Source organism: Sapajus apella, unplaced genomic scaffold, assembly GCF_009761245.1.
Source record: "Sapajus apella isolate SASKATOON/1434 unplaced genomic scaffold, GSC_monkey_1.0 scaffold53, whole genome shotgun sequence".
In the NCBI taxonomy this organism is placed as follows: domain Eukaryota; kingdom Metazoa; phylum Chordata; class Mammalia; order Primates; family Cebidae; genus Sapajus; species Sapajus apella.
In genome coordinates this window covers 3,999,851-4,017,447 of record NW_022436993.1, presented here as the reverse complement: position 1 = coordinate 4,017,447, position 17,597 = coordinate 3,999,851, and the positions used below count along the sequence as shown (strand labels likewise).

The 17,597-nt window shown below is 36.8% G+C and overlaps 1 protein-coding gene across 12 annotated transcripts in view; it reads right to left on the bottom strand.

Annotated features, from left to right (window-relative positions):
• Window positions 1–1,822: 1,822 nt before the first annotated feature.
• The window catches only part of ARHGAP21 (Rho GTPase activating protein 21), a 127,174-nt gene continuing 111,399 nt past the window's right edge, over window positions 1,823–17,597 (bottom strand). For all 12 annotated transcript variants that reach the window (XM_032243863.1, XM_032243868.1, XM_032243864.1 and 9 more), the window contains 12 exons: window positions 15,902–15,966; window positions 15,403–15,539; window positions 14,749–14,891; window positions 13,874–14,029; window positions 13,703–13,781; window positions 13,110–13,183; window positions 12,944–13,033; window positions 9,815–9,940; window positions 9,595–9,636; window positions 9,177–9,282; window positions 7,253–7,284; window positions 1,823–4,316 (listed from right to left, as the gene is read on the bottom strand). In XM_032243863.1, coding sequence (XP_032099754.1) covers window positions 2,622–4,316; window positions 7,253–7,284; window positions 9,177–9,282; window positions 9,595–9,636; window positions 9,815–9,940; window positions 12,944–13,033; window positions 13,110–13,183; window positions 13,703–13,781; window positions 13,874–14,029; window positions 14,749–14,891; window positions 15,403–15,539; window positions 15,902–15,966 — 2,745 coding nt within the window. In that variant the 3' untranslated portion in view covers window positions 1,823–2,621. The remainder of the gene's footprint in view (window positions 4,317–7,252; window positions 7,285–9,176; window positions 9,283–9,594; window positions 9,637–9,814; window positions 9,941–12,943; window positions 13,034–13,109; window positions 13,184–13,702; window positions 13,782–13,873; window positions 14,030–14,748; window positions 14,892–15,402; window positions 15,540–15,901; window positions 15,967–17,597) is intronic.

The following is a 17,597-nucleotide window of genomic DNA, read 5'->3' as shown; positions in this document are numbered from 1 at the left end:
AGTAAGCTAACATCAAAATAAAGACACACACAAGATATGTTATGCAAATCAACATTCATAGCATAATATTCTACCACTTCTCAGAAACTGGTAAGAGCCAGGTAAGAAATCTATAATGACACATGTCTGTAAAACGCGATTAAACTTGACCTAATAAACCAAAACGCATCCAATAAGGACAGAATACATATTCAAGTAGACATGTAATGTTTCTCAAAATTGACCATATACTGGGTCAAAATGGATGTCTCAAATTCAAATGTATGTTTAATGATAATGTAACATGTTGGAGTCAGTATAACTAGAAAGTTTTTAAATGTTTGGAAATTAAGCAACACATTCCTCAACTCACAAGTTGAAAAAATCAGAATGGAAACTAAAAAATGTTTAAAAATGAATAATAAAAATACAGCATATAGCCTTAAAATGCAGATATCAGAAAACATCTAAAAATCAATTTTCTAAGCAATCGTCTCAAAGTTTAAAAAAAAAAAAATGTCCAGCAAATTAAATCCAAAGAAAGGCTGGGCATGGTAGCTCATGCTGGTAATCCCAGTACTTTGGGAGGCCAGGGCAAGCAGATTGCTTGAGCCTGGGAGTTTAAGATGAGCATGGGCAACATGGTGAAAGACCATTTCTTAAAGTACAAAAAACCCAAAAAGTTATTAGCTGAGCATGGTGGCACGTGCCTGTAGTCCCAGCTCTGCAGTGAAGTGTGATGACCATGCCACTGCACTCCAGCCTGGGCAATAGAGAGTGAGACTCTGTCTTGAAAGAAAAAAAAAAATAGAAAATAAACTTAGGAACAACAACAAATAATAGAAAACTATTCGAGCCTTGAAAGTAACTTTTAAAACACGTTAAGTAAAAAGTGTTTTTGACAGTTTTAATAATACACTGACTTTTCCAAGAATTCCCCTTCATGTAAACTAAGGAAAGTGTGTGTTGTTTTGAACAAAACTTTAAAAGCAGGGCATGACTCTTGGTAAAATTTCATCACCAGCAGCAAACTATTCATGGTATCGCCTCCATGTGTAGTTACTACATTGTTAGTGATTCTATATATTGGTGCAAACAACTGACTGCTCCATTATATTATTTTCATGATGTAGTTGTACCTGAGCATTCCCATTTTGAAAAATTTATTATAAATCACTTTTTCTACTGTAATAGGGAATTATAGTCTATATCATACTGGATATAAAGTTACATTCAGATATATTAGGAATTTCATTTCATGATGATAGAGGGGAAATTTCAAAATACTTTTGAGAAAAAATTATCAGGTTTGACAGTTGAGAATCTCGGGATTTGATGATTGTTAAGGTCCTCCTCAGCCTTAATGGTCTGAGATTTTTTTGTAACCATTACTTCCAACCACAGCTTTGATTTATTTTGAAACTAGTGTGTGGCAGGTACTGTATGGGGAACAGTATCTCATTTAAATCTACTAATCACCCTTATACTAAGTAGTCACTGTTTATATGAGAAAAGAAATTCAGAGACGTTAAATAATGTGTTCAAGTTCACATATCTAGGAAGTATAGAGTTGGACTGACTCCCAAACTTACGTTTGTTTCACTCACGAAAAGGTCATTAACATACATTACTTTACCTAGAAGAGTTAAATACTATTGATCTACAAGAGTGAGGTTAGGCTAATGTAAGAGAGTATGTGCCCACAACAGCAAAAAAGCGGAGGAGATGAAATGTATAAATATAGTAGGCACCTTTTTAAAGTTAGGACCAATTAATCACGTAAGGTAGTTATAAATGGACGACATCTAAAAATATATCAGAATAAGTTTCAAGCCATGCAAAATTCACCAAAACAATTTTTATTTCCAGTGTTTAATTGGGTATGCACACAGGCATGACACAGGTTTGGATTCAGTAAGTCCTCATGCAGAATTATATTCTTCTTGATAAAGAAGCCAGTTCCATCCAGGATCCACTATCTACACACCTATGTTACAACATTTATATCAAATCTGGTATCTGAAGAAAAGATACACATTTAATATGTTCATTTAAGTTACGTATTTTACAGAAAGATTAAAAATTCAAGTCACACAAAACTCAAAAACTGTATTAAAAGTTTGAATATAAAACTCAGATCCACCTGGAATGACTAAAGAATGGAAGTTCTGTATCCACCTGTGTTAAAACTGGTAAATGTAATGAAATTTGTTACCGATAAAATGCATTCATTTCTTCAATGTAAGTTATCTAATTTTAACAATATGGCACCCTAAAAACCAAATGTATTTTTATGATGAGGCACTTTTGTTAGTGATGAAACCTAAAGAACAAATTTGCTGCATACTAATGCCAGCGATTTTCTTCAGTGACGTTGGGTATATGTTATGTAGTAAGTTGCAACAAATACCTTGCTCATTTGTATACAACTATCCGATATATTTTTAAATATATATATATATATATATATATATGTTCTTCTGGCTGTAGTAATGCACTGTAAAGCTATTTCACAGTGCAAAATGATGAAACCAGCCCAAATGAAGGCTGAATAATAACAATTGTGGTACAAGAAAATATTGACAGTTACTGGAACGTGTAACAGTAGCTTTTGACTTGCTAGAGTGGACATAACCCCCAGTTCAAAGACAGGGATGAAACTGTGCTTTATTGCCTGGGGTTTCAGACAGTTTATGAGGTTGGGCATTTGCTGCAGAACTAGCATTTTTGCTTACGTTCTGGACGCTTTCTCCGTTTATTTGGTCAGGTGACTGCGGTGGTATGGAAAGAAGGGGCCTGTTTGTTGAAGCCAAGGTGCTGGAAGAACTACCTGTGTCGGACTGAAAAGACAAAGGTGTGTCAGTCGTGGCTATTTCTCGTGTGCTAGGGTTCTCTGTCTGGGGATCTCCGCTTTCTCCTCTGCTAAGGTCAGAGGTACTGGTGCGTAGGCGTTCCCTGGCCAGCCAGTCTGAGATGGAAAGGTCCTGGGCTGAGCATTTTGGTTTTAACCGGTTCACAGCTGAAAGTTCAGATTCTCTCTCCCCGCTCTGCTCATGCACTTTCCAAAAGTTCAAAATGCTGATTTCAGTAGCATCTCTGTGCCCTCCTAGTGTATGTCTGCGCCGGATGCTTTTCCTTTTAGCAGTCTCGGCATTTGCTTTATGACTCCCTACTCCAAACATGTCATCTGCAGGGGCTCTGGGTCTCAGTTTTAACCGATCTGCTATTTTCGTTTTCCATGTGGGCTCCTGTTTTTCGGATTCACCTCTGGTTGGTGTCAGTAAACTCCCAGTTGACTTTCCTTTTTTCATAACATCAAACACTTTACTTATTGAAGGTGCTTCTTTCTCGTTCTTGGCATCTCCTAGACTTCCAGTATCTGACTTGAATCTAGCCGATTTTTTCCTGGAGAACGTATCACATTCAATGAGTTTATGGGAACTGAAGAGCTGTCTCCGGCTATCTAAACTTGATGTTAAACTTCCCTCGGTGCAACTTACTTCACTTCCTTCAGAATTTCTCCGGCTGCTCTTAGTCACTTCCTGCAGTTTTCCTCGGAAGAGCCTCTCTGAAGTCAAAGCAGTGGGGAAAACGGGAAACTCGCTCTCACTGTCGGTTTCCACAGGCCGCCCTTCGCTGATCAGCTCACTTCTCTCGTCGTCTGCCTCGTCCCCCCTGCTCTCTGCCACGGATTGCACCTCAGGGCTCAGTCGACTGGAGTCCAGGCTAGTCAAGTATGTAGCAGACGATGTGGTGGAATAATCTGAGGTGATGGTGCTGACGTTGGCCAAAAACTCGCTATGTTTAGTTTCTGGACTGGTTGATTTCTTCATGGAAAATCTTGCCAGGGAGGCCTGGGAAGACGTGCTGAGCAAAGTACCAGAGTCAGAGCCCGTCTCTTCAAGGTGGGAGGACTTCTGTGCCAGAAGTGATCTGGGGCTCTCTTTCAGGATGGCAAAGCGACAGCTGAGAGTTGGTGACTTGTTATGTTTTGAGTTGTGTGGTGTTGAGGGTTCCTCGGAAGGCGTGCTCTCTTTTCCGAGCGGTACCTTGTCATCTTTTGTGGTGCCAGGGTTTTTCCTAGTGCCTGTTTCTTTGGCAGTGATGATCCTCTGTTTTCTGCCCAGTGTCTCACTTTCTTTTTTGGACTCTTCTTTAGTATCATTGTGACACTGTTCCACATTTTCCTTCTTAAAAAATACATTGTCCAGTTCGTCTTCTGAGCTGCTAGGCTGTGCTTTTTCTTTTGGCTTCTTCCTCTTGCGACTAGCAGCTGCAAAGATGGAGGACACAAGCAGTTCCCTGCTATACTGATCCTTTCCAGATCCCCAAGAACCCTGGGAAGCAACAGAGAAGAGAGACTCTGAGCATAAGAATGCAGCTGAGTTCATTTTCTGACAAGCTTGTCTCCGAAACATTTCTTACCAAATTACAGCTACTAAAGCTCTGAAAGCATCAACCATGCAATTACTTTTTTATTTTTAACCTTGTACCAAAGACAAATTTTTATTTAATGAGTCCAGTTTCTTGCCTGGTGGAATTTAGCTGCCAATCCACAGATCACACACATCTGCCTTCCAGGGAAATCAGTGTGTGCTTAGTGCCAATCCCTATCAATACCCCCCAAACACCTGACCTCCTTCCACCGTGCTCAGGCATTTGTCACTTAGGAACGCTGGGAAGAGACAGGTTAAACAAGATTGTGACATGGTCAAACATCATATTCTGATACAGGTTATTAATTTTATGACTGCCTTCAACAGATACTACAGGATATAGATAGTGTTATCACATAAGTTCGTTGAGATAAGGGAAGTCTGGTGTTCCATTAGTTCAGGCTGGATCTTCAAGGATCTGCCTTAAGTAAATCAGGATGGTAATGTCTTCATTTATCTCAAGGTAACAACAGAATTAGAACATTCAAAAAAAATACGCCAGGTGTGGTGGCTCATGCCTGTAATCCCAGCACTCTGGGAGGTCGAGGTGGGCAGACTGCTTGAGCCCAGAAGTTTGAGACCAGCCTGGGCAACATGGTGAAGCCCTGTCTCTACAAAAAATTAACTCGGTGTGGTGGTGCATGCCTGTGGTCCTGGCTACTTGGAAGGCCAAGGTCAGAGAATCACCTGAGCCTGGGGAAGTAAAGGCTGAAGTGAGCCCTGAGGATACCACTGCACTCCAGCCTGGGTGACAGAGTGAGACTCCCATCTCAGGGAAGTAGGAAGAAAGGAGCAAATAACATACGTACAATTAAATCCTTATCACAGAAACACTTCAGTGTACTGTTATTGGGAAGGTTACCTGTTATATATAATGGGTTATTTACAAAAGAAGTTTTGTTTTGTTTTTTAAGATGTAGTTTCACCATGTTGCCCAGGCTGGTCTAGAACTCTTAGTCTCAAGTTATCCTCCCACCTCAGCCTCCCAAAGAAAGTGCCAGGATTATAGGCATGAGGCACTGCACCTAGATATAATAGGTTCTTGATTGTAACTATTAATTTGTTCCTAAATATCTGCTGGTTTACTACACACTAAGACAAGCAGGTAAGCAGGAGGTATGTGAGTAAGAGAAGCAGACAGTATATTTCTCCATTGCCTAAAAATCTTAGACAAGTTAAAATTGCTCTATTTAAAGTCTTAGTAAAAATTTAGGCTGCCGTTCTATCAAAAAGAATTCACCAAAATAAAATTACAGATTAATAAACTGTATTTTTAAAGACTTTAAATATCCAGCACATTTCTAATGGTTATTTACATTTTCCCACATTCTATTGAAAACTGTAGGGGATAATGTGAATGGGCTCTGAACTGGGAGACCTTGATGTTCATCCTCTCTAGCTTGCTGGGTATGAGCAAGTCATTCACTTTTAAACATCTCAATTCCGTGGTGAGAAGCAGTATATTATACTCTCTTTATGATCATGTATGTGTTGGAGCAAATTACTTTTCTACAGAAAATGTTATAATGGATATCCCAGTGGTATAACTACTTATATTTCAGGCACGGTATAACAGCACTACGGTTAAGATGAAAAGGCTATTGTAGAAACAAGTTAAGAAAAACGCATCTAGAGACAGCAAAAGCAGGGATTTCAAACAGAATTTTTAAATTTCTGATTTAAAATCTTCTCTGCTAGCAATAGACTTTAGGAAACTGTTCTAGATTAAAGAAGTCTACAGAGATTTGACAATGAAATGTAAGGAATGATCCCCAGCTGCATTCTGCATAACACTGCACATTAGATGATAATGTGTTGTACCTACCTTAGTTTCCTGAGAATCATAATTACACTGCAATTATATAGGACAGTGCCCCAGTTCTCTTGCGATACATGCTTTAGTATTTAGGAGTAGGGTTGTCTCTACAAGTAATCTCAAATGATTCAGAAAAAAAAAAGTGTGTGTTTGCGTATATAACACACATACCCACACCAGAATTTACAACTGATTAATCTAGGGTAAAGGGTTTTGGTGCTATTATTTTAGCAGGTTTTCCATTTTCAAGATAAAAAGCTGGCCAAAAAGATGAACATCACAAGTAATAGAGACATGATAAAATATTTTTGTAGAATTATAATTTAATCATATGGAGTCCTATTATAATATTTAAACATAATATGTGATATTCATATCTTGTTACAAAATATAACAAAGTTTTAAATACTGACAATTCTGGTTGCTACTGGCTCAACAAAGCAAAATTTAGATACACTGATTTGACAAAAAACTTTCTAAGAACTATAAACTTCCCACAAAAAGTTGTGTAACTGAGGAAACAGATTGTGTAAAAATATTCTAAAAAAATTAGTGATTTTGCTGAAAAGGCAAGACTATACTGTCTATAAAAATGCATAATACTTCTGAAATATTTACAGATGGTATGTTTGGGATTTGTGTAAAGATGGTCTTTGAGGGAGGGAAGCAGGTGGCTTGCAGAGGAAACAGAATTGGCTGAGTGCTGCTAATTATTGGAGAAGGAGAAGAGAAGGAGCAGGGAAGACTCTTTTTCTATTAATCACTTCTGTCTATGTTAGGACCCAATTTTCACATTAAAGAATGGCCTAGTTCTTTGTATTATGCTAACCTGCACAATGAGAAGAATAAGAACAAGAACTTCTGAGTTCGTATTTCCACTCAAAATCCAGTATTTTTCTATCATATATTGCTTCAGGAATTAATTTTTTGAGACACTGGAACGCATCTGTATATCAACGATAACAATCAGCCAAAAAACCATTCCCCCCTAAAATAGCTCAAATTGTATGAAACAGTGTACCTTAGATTTTGTTGAGTCACTAGTAGCTGAATCTGTGAAAAATTAAAAAAAAACATGGTCAGTATTAGTCAATCTTTAACTGCTTTCCACAAACAATGCAAAACTTATGGAAAGACAGGCACATAACAAAATGTGAAAGCAAAACTCAAAACACTAGAACACAGTGGATAGTCAGAGCTCACAAAGATGCAAGCTGCACCACAGAAAGCCACCGCCATGAAAGGATGCTGTGAATTGTAGGCAGAACCAGCTCAATGATAGAAATGGCAAAGGAGCCCTGTACTAAACAAAAACAGAAATACTCGTGTTTATTAGATTCTCTAAATAGTAAATCTAGCAATAAAGAAGCTTCAGGACAGTGTAAGAATATCTTTTTTTATGTACCACATCCTGTATCTGAAACTGATACACAATGTAGGACTTTTAAGAGTGTTGACCGCCCTAGCTACAATAGAGACACTCATACTGGTGTGTTTACGTTGATTTTTGTCAGACTTAAATTTTCTAAGCAGCATACTGTATGGGTATGGATGCAAAAGAGACATTAGGATAATCCTGCTTCCAGGTCACTTTGGTTTTATATTAAATAATGTTTATCTTTGTGCTTCAGACCCCAGTTCCATAGCAGTGCAGTCAGGGATCCTTTTGACTAGTTTGGTTAAATTGCTACCAGTTTTGCAATTGTCTATTACAAATGCTATTATGGAAATGGAAAAATGGAGACCATAATTTTACTGTCTGGCAAAAACTCAGATTATACAATTATAAAGAGGGTAGGAAGGGGCTAGCAAGATTCAGGATAATACCAATTTTGACGTTTCATCTTTCAACTTTAGGGAAATTGATTTTTAGAATTAATGAGCTGAGCCCCATGCCACGCCCCTTTTAACACATGGCTAAATGCTTTATGACTTTAAGAACTGGTAGACCATACCATGCTATTTCTCCTCAGGGTCTGCTTCAGAAATAACAAGAAACAGCAGAAAAACTTTTAAGAAAGTAGTATTGATCTGTTTACAATAATCTTAAGAGAAACTTTACACCACAGATCAACTATGTTTGCATTTACAAGAATCGGGGGTTTCTGCAGACAAGGCAGCTACAGTGTGGACAACAATCCTCCTTCTTCCTACAGTTCCAGCTGTCCATCAGGGACATCACAGAATCCACTAGTGACATTACCGTGTGATAGACTCCTCCCACTTCGCCTGTTCAACATCAGTATAGATTTGCCTGTGTCAGTAAGAGCTGAAAAAACCCTTTAGGACTAAAACAAGAACTAGAGACAAAGGGAGAACATTGTGTAAAACAACATGCTAGATTAGTGCAACAGTTTGGCAGGAGAAAGTTTTCATCAAAAGAGCCTAGAAGAGCCAATACTTAACCAAGCATTAGGGTGGCAATAGGAAACAGAAGAATATAAATGTCAAATAGGTTGGCTTTTACTGTGACAAATATTACACTGTATTTATGAAAATGTTGCCCATTACCAGTTCAACAGATTTAACTTGCAGCTTGTAAACAGAACTCCTGGCTCAAGAGCTACATATACAGCCTAGATCATACTTTCTGCCATCACAGCAACCACATATTCAGTAGCATATATCTGTTTTACCTTGTGATGACTATTACATGGAAACTGTGAATTTAAAAAAAAAAAGAACAAAACAGTGGTTTGCATGCTCATTTCCCTCATATTTCCATTCTGACAAGCATTACAACCGCATGCATTGCCAATGGCATTAGAGTCACTGGAAGATAATTAAGATCAATAGGAAAAGGAAGATTAAGGTTTGTTATTAGTAGAAAGGAAGAGAAAAAGAAAAAAATCATAAGTAACAATTCACTATGATTGATTTGCTCTTTCATATTGTAAGAATGTAGTTTTCAGCCTAGAGGTCAAGACTGCCCAGGCAAGAGTTACCTGATACATCTCCTGGGGAGACTCCCGTCCTTCCAATGTTGGTGAGTAAATGATCTATGTTTGGCACTGGCTGGGAGTCTACCGTGCTTTCCTCCTGCACTGTTGTCTATGGTTAATAAACAAAGATCTCTTCATCATCTCTTCAAAGACACTTTCTTTAAAATTTAAACAATATTTAGTAAAAGACACATTACTGAGTAAAGCACCTATGCTTAATGTTTTTACATTGTTTACGCATAATTAACAGCAAAATAAGCACCATACTTGTATATGCATTAGATCAGAAACTGAGCTAGAGACCTGCTTCCGGGGTGCAAAGCGGACAATGGCATACAAAGCAGGAAGTTGACATTGTTGGTGCGCCAGGATCTAGAGTCCCAAAGGAAACTGAGTACAAATGCGGACAGACAATACTTACAAGAGGCTCTTCGGCACCTTCTTCTGTGAAAAACCAGTCATGCTAAAATTTAAAAAGGGTAAGAAGAGAAATTAAACAAGACTTTAAATATATCTAGAGCTTGGAGGATGGCATAGAAAAAGGGTAGTTTTCTTAGGGAAAAATATTAGAACCAACTTCTATTTGACCAGTGGCTGCCCTTAAAAATGAGTTGTCTTACAGAGATGAAGCATGAACTTACATGCTGGATGAGCGTTTCTACAATCTTGTACTGGTCAGGCATGTGGGTGACCATGTGGGTCATGTTGTCTTCTGATGTTCGAACAAGGGTGGGACCAAACACTATTGCTAAGTTTCTTGGTTCCATCTGAAAGAAAGAATGATATTGGGATATATCAGAATTTTTCTTAAGGAAGTAGGCTGAAATTCCCATTGTAGGATTTTTGATAAAAAAGAATAAACAGAAAACTGGCTTTGATGTAGATTCAAAAAATGCTTTCTAGCAAGGTTTTTTAAAATTTTTTAAATTTTTTGAGACAGGGTCTCACACTGGCACCCAGGCTGGAGTGCAGTGGCACAATCGCAGCTTACGCACTCTCGACCTCTTGGGCTCAAGCAATCCTCTTGCCTCAGCCTCCTGAGTAGCTGGGACTACAGGTGTGCACCATCATGCCTGGCTAAGTTTTTAAAAATGTTTTTGTAAAGACGGGATCTTACTATGTTGCCAAGGCTGGTCTTGAAATCCTGGCCTCAAGCAGTTCTCCAGCCTCAGCTTCCCAAAGTGCTGGGATCCCAAGTGTGAGCCACCATAAGTGGGTGGCCTAGTAAAATTTTCAAAGCAAATGTGTACAAAACTTTTTTTTCTTGCATTAATAATAATATGCGATGCAAAATTAGCATTCATTTTTTCCCAAGGAGTCTTTGACTGAAAACAACTGATTTGGTTCAAAACAAGTATTACCAAAGCTAGAATAACTGATAAAAATGTTAAAGTCAAAGGAAAAAAACTTGCAAAAGATTACAGGCACACCTGTAATCCCAGCACGTCGGGGGGATGAGTCAGGTAAATTGAGCCTAGGAGTTCAAGACCAGCCTGGCCAACATAGTGAGACCTCAGTCTACTGAAAATTTAAAAAGTTGGCCAGGCATGATGGGGTATGCATACAGTCCCAGCTACTCAGGAGGCTGAGGTGGGAGGATTCCTTGAATCCAACAGGTTGAGAGTGCAGCCTGGGTGACAGAGTGAAACCCTGTCTTAAAAAAAAAGAGAGAGAGAAACTGTCTTCCCTTGAGAAATAAAAAGTAAAAGAAGTGCTTCAAGATACATCAAAGGTTCCAGATTTTCCCTCTAGTACATCAAAATCACTAATGTGTCAAAACCCAATGTTTGGAAGTATTATTTTTGACCAATTTTTACTTAAAACCAATCTTGTGAAACTGTTTGGTTAGGTTTGCTTTGATCTGAATGTCTCACTATTGTATACTTCTGTTTATACATTAATTTCCATATTCTGTGTTCCTTTATAAAATTATCAAAGGGATGGATCTTTTGTTTTCCTTCATTAAATCTTATAGTGTCTTTAAATAACTGTAATCAACCCTATTAAGATATTAAAATAACTTTAAATAACTGTAATCAACCCTAGTAACATACCAGGGGGTAAAAATACATCACCGAACTCAAAAAGCCAAACTGGATAAAAAGAGGAAGCAATTGCTGCACACCTACGTGTTAACTGGCATAGCACATACATAATGACGCCACTGCAGAGGAATAAGGAGAAATTGTGTTGAAGTCAGAATTTTCTAGAAGTTGGCTTGGTAAAAAGAAACGATGTGTGGCAAAGGTATACTTAAAACTGGGCACACAGAAATGTTCTGGTCTCCCTCTAGAATATGTACTCATCTTACTCTTAAATCTCTGCTGGTGTTGGTGGCTCAGAAAACATAAGTCTACCATCTCAAAGGCCTTATGTAAAATTTCTACTACATTCTTGTCTATGAATATGTTTTTAGACTAATGATAACATGCATTAATATTTATATGTACGTATGTTATGTGAGTATACAGTTGTAGCTGGTTCCTATATAAAACTGGTAAATAGTCTACAGTTTATTCATAAATTATTTAAATTCTATTTTTATTGAAAGATGTTCCATAAAATACTTAAAAACGAACTAGACTATCAAACACTCTTTTCTCAGTAACTCTTACTAACATTCATCATAACTGAGGAACGACTGATGTAATAGACTTTAGGAAAAACTGAAATTAGAGACTAAAACTGAAATTAGAGACTGTTAGCTAAAATTATACTGAACTCTGGCTCCTACTGTATGAACTTCTGGAAACAGTCTAGGCTATCATTTCTTTTCTCTTTTTTTTTTTTTTTTTCTAACTATTTTGTACCCCTATCACTAGGAAGAATATTGAGCATCTAAAGGAAGTTCTGTAACCTTGCTATAAACTTCCTGATTTGCAGGTAACAGAGGTTGACACTGTTCTCATAATCCACCCTTACTAAAACTGTGAACAACTGTCTTCCAGAACGTGCACAGCCACTAAACTGATCTGAATGAATCTTTCTCTACTTTAAGGAAAAATCACTCAGAAAAGAATGTCAGCGGTATTCCTGAGCTTGTGGTGTTCCAATTTTCTTCTCTAGAAATTAAAATGACTGTTTCAGTACTTTAGGCAGTAATGGTCTTGAGTTAGAAAGTCATCATTTTACAATCCCTGATGACGTAAAAGATTTAGGCAACAATCATCAAAAAACTAAGACTATAACCTATCAACCAAATACCATGTGTAGACCTTGTGTGGATACTGACTTAAGCAAATAACCCTATAGAGACACTTTTACAATCCAGAAAAACTGAATGGGGCAGGTGCGGTAGCTCATGCCTATAATCCCAGGACTGTGGGAGGCAGGTGGATTGCTTGAGCCCAGAAGTTTGAGATCAGTCTGGCCAATTTCCTGTCTCTAATAGAAAAACTGAATGTGAACTGAATATTAGACAATATAAAGAATATATTTTTATTCTGTATGATAAAGATAATGTGGTGTTAAAAGGGAAGAAAATGACTTATTTTCCCTTTTGACTGTTGTAGCATATGCATGTTACCTCTTCAAAATACTAAGGTAAGCTAAAAAATCAGAAGTAAAATTTCTGTCTTTTTCATTTTTCTTACTGGATAACCATAAAAGAAATGTTTTAAAATTTGGGGATCTTTTGCTTTTAAGAGCAATCTTAAGAAGGACTTACCCAGTTTGATGCTCAATTATAAACCTTTTGTTATCTAGCATGAAGTAAATCTTGTAAACTAAAGCCACTAAAAGTACATTTTTTCAATATGTGTTTTACATACCTTATTTTTTTCTGAATTTTCTGCCACTGTCTTCAGATGAGCTGAAAGGAACTTAAGTGTTTCGTAATGATGTTCGGGCAAATCGTGAATCTGAAACATATTATTTTCACGATGGATTTAGAGGCTGAATTTTAGTTGTACCCCCAAAATATAAAATAATACCTACTAGTCTTTTTAATGTTTTCAGACGATCTAGAGGATCTTCTTTACGATTGGCTTCAATAAAATCAGCATATTTATCTGACAACAAGAATGATATAACAAATTTATCTTAAATTGCTTAGGTGAATTGTTTCCCTTTAAGGCTCAATTTTAAACCACAACATGGGAAAAATTTCTAAATAGTCTTTGAGATGTAAATCTCTAAAATGGAAGTTCCCTGCCGGAACCATCCTATATTTACACAGCCTGTCCATTCCTCCCTAACCCTCCAACAATATCTGGTAAAGCATCTTACATGGCATTTAAATATTTGGCTTGACTGAAAAAACATTTTTCTACTTATTGTCTCTTATGTGGAAGACTTTTGACTGGAAACAATAATATTAATTTGGCTGCAAACATGTCTGAACAAGGTAATACATATTTCACTGAACCCAAACAACTTTTATGTTTTTAATATATGAGGGAGAACTAAACAAAACCTCCTGTTTCCTTTGACCACGACATTTTTTCCTGGTTCAATTTAATATTCTAAGATTTTCTAATAATTGTAAGTTGAATCATTTCATCTGGTATCTTTCACGGGATTTAACTCACCATTTGTGAAGAGAGGCTCAGGGAGTTTTCTGAAGAAGGATTTTAGTAAACTGCTTATCACATTCAAATCTCGCCATTTCTAGGTGTACAAAATAGAAATACAGTATTTTTGTAGTCAGTACCACCAAAGGGAAAAAAATCTGTTATTCAAATAAAAATAAGCAAACTTACATCATCTTGTATATCAATATCAGCCATTCCCTTGTTGAGTTCTTCTTGCATACTTGATATGGCTGCATTATTTCCAGGAACTCTATAAATACCTGTATATTCAAGACCTCTTTCTTCAACTAATTTGCAACATATGTCAACTATTAGTGGAATATACTGCAAAACAAGAAATAAACATTTTATTTAATGCAGCACAAATGTTTAGTAGTTGTATATCACAGCTAAAATGCTCCTTTCATCCAAAAGGAAACACATAAATTGCTGTTATGCAATATACAGAATACAGACATTGCAGATCTGGTAATAGATAAAACCTGTAAGAGATATCTGAGACAGTAGGAAGAGAATGAATAGACTGAGATAGAAAGAGGAGGACCCCCAGAGAGAGAACACTCTAAGAAGAAGTAAGACCAGGTAAGGAGAATGTGGAAACCGTTCAGCTGAATAAAGACACAGTCAAGAAAAGAGGAGGAAGGAGTAACATCAATCAATTCATAATATGAATCCTAGCACGGATGTTTTAAATATATGCAGACACATTTACATTTATTATACTTTCTTAATCAGGTCCTTGTTCTAAGATGCTAAAAGCAGGAACACAATTTGAAGATGAATTCTTACCGATCATTTCAGACACATTCCTAATGGCTGAATAATTATTCAATTTCAGAGTCAATACATTAGAAAAAAAGTATTACAGATGAGATTGCAACACACACTTACAGGCCAGAAACACTTAGAGAAACTAAGGTCTGTTATAAAGAGGAAAAAAATAGATTGACAGTCTCTGTTGTCTGAAAGACTATACTCAGATTCCACTGTAATCACAACCAAAGTAATGACTTTAGGAAATCCGGTGGGTTGGTGTCTCCTACCCGATTCGTATGAGCTGGTGGGCAGTCATCTAGTCGGACACCGAACGTTCCTGTAGCAGTTGGCTTTTTCTCAAATGTCTTTCTCATGATACTTGGAATGCCTTTTCTCCATGTACCTTTGTCTTTTGGGGGACTGGTATCATCTTCCGATTGGCATTCAAGATAAAACATATGAAATGAAAACAAATGTTTAAATCAGGACTTTAAAAACACTCTATCAATGTTTAGATAATTCCAAGTCCTGTAATATAAATAATATATCCTAACTTCTTCATTCTTTTATAATGTGTGCTACAATTTTCTTTAAAACAGCAAAAATAAAAATAAAAATCAGTGTGTCATCTTTATAGTGAGACTTCAACAAACGGAAAAATTATTTCAAAATGACAGGACCTGAATCCTCCAAGTCATTTAAATTTGTAATGTCTCTGATTTAAGTACTGTTTGTATTTTCTTTCATTTTCTCTTTACAATGAAACTGGTATCTTGGGCCTCACAAAGGGAAAGGCCCAGTGAGCCCAGACCACGCCTACCATAACCGTTGAGCTAGTTAACAAGGGGCCTGGGTGAGTAGAAATGATACAGAAAACTTAAATGTACCTCTACTATGTCAATTTTTAATCATCCTATTTGTTAGAAAGCTAACATCAATACCTTTGCTAAGAAGTTTCCTTTCTGACTCTTCCTTCGGAGAGTGTGGGCTCTGAGTCTTTGGCTCCGATTTTGCACCAAGCAAAGTTTGCCTGATGCTGAGACTCTGGCGAGGTGTTTTTGGCAACTGTTCTGCTTTGCTGTTGAAGGAAATGACATTTCTTAACAATTACAGTAATTCCCCTCTATCTGCGGTTTCAGCTACCCGTGGTCAACCATGGTCTGAAAATATTAACTGGAAAATTCTTGGAATAAACTATTCAAAATCTTTGAATTTCATGCAGTCCCGCCCAGAATGAGAATCATGCTTTCGTCCAGAGTATCCACACTGGATACACTATTCGCCCATCATTATAAGGGAAAAAAATGTAAGTGTATATAGCATTTGGTACTACGCTTTCAAGCATTTACTGGGGGTCTTGGAATGTATCCTTGCAAATAAGGGGGGATGACTATACTGATTTAATATCCAAATAAACTGTAGGTAAGGTGGGATTCTCACCTCATCAGACTGTTATATTCTTTTATTCTTCGACTAATTAGATCCCTGTTAGTGACTCCAGTGTCCTATAGAATACATAAAGTAAAATTAGAAAATCAATTCTAAACATAAATAAGTGATCCCTACATTTTGAGGCTTTCTATTGTACTGCTTTGCTTATTTAACACAAACATCACTATCATCTGTTCTCAGTGGAGCTGTTTCAAAGCTGCTGTTCAACCTCACCATGTGACAAATGTTCCAAGTGCCTCCCAACATTGCCAAAGGTTTTGTTTCTTTTCCGTATCCATGCAATACCTAGGATAGTACCAGCAAGTAACAAGTGTTCTATACTTTTTGAATTGATCTGTTCATTTAAAATCAATGACTAGGAAGCAGCCAGTTTTTCTCTAATAATAGAAACAATGATCAGCATTTTTAAAATGTACATGTAATTGATTTTTTAAAAAAATAATATAGGAGGATAAAAGCTGGAAAGAGATTGCCAGAATTTGTTAGTGACTACTTTGTAAAGACAGTGAAACCAAGTATCAGCTAGTATCACAAGTGGCAGATTATCAGAAAAGAAAAGCTCAAAAATTTGCTTGTTTTTTTTTTAACCTCTGCGAGTTAGCTTGTATAAAATGCTATATGGTAAACCCAGAGTTAACCATAACGTGATGCCTTTTTTCTATTCATTCCAATTATACACTGATACTGACTTGGGTTCTCAATTTTTTTAACTTGCCTCATTTTGATTATAGTGAATGATAATAGTTTACAAAGAATACTCTCTTTAAATACAGAAGTAAAGCAATCTTGAATTTAAATAGATCTTGAAGTTAAATAGACTAATAACTTACCAGTTGAGAGACTGTACAATTAAGATCTAGAATAAGATTGTCTGGATTTAAATGTGACACTAAAGTCACTATGCGACCTTAGGGAAATTACCTAGTCTCTCCTTGCCACAGTTTCCTTGTTTGTAGAATGGTGGTGGTGATAACAGGACACATTTATATGGTTGCTGAGATTAATGCATGTGAAATGTTTAAAATAGTATCTGCCATATGCTTATATGCTCAGTGAATTATTGTTTTCTCATCTATAAAACTGGGAAAAATACTGTGTACCTGTGTCTTAAGATTAGATGGTGATAATAGCCCACATTAAGTGAATGTTTATTACCTGGCAGGCATTCTTCATATGCATTATCTCATTCAATCCTAAAGACTGCCGTGTATGTGTCACAGAACAAGTCATGTGAAGGAGTTTTAACAGTGACAGTCTACTGCCGGACAGAATGCCTGACACATAGTAGATGCCTGTTACACTGATCTCCTCTGAACTATTATTTAAGCTGTAATCTACATCTAAGTTCCTATTCTCCCTGTTTATTTTGCAAAAATTCAGGTCTGATGCTCTCTTTATAAAGGGTAGTTGTACAACATAGGTTGCACTGATAAAGATCTGGTGTTAACCACAAATAAGGCAGACTGTAAACTGCCAGGGGAAAAAAGCACACTTTTCCTATGGTGTACATTTTAATACTTTGAATTGGATATAATGGAAATGACCAAATTAGAACATAATTTACGTAAGTTTACATTTAATGTAGGCATTCCAGGGTACTATAAGAGAACTTTGTGCCCCTTTTTTGGTTATAATAATGTACATGAAAAGTGAGAACACAGTGAAGAAAAACAAACTGTTAATA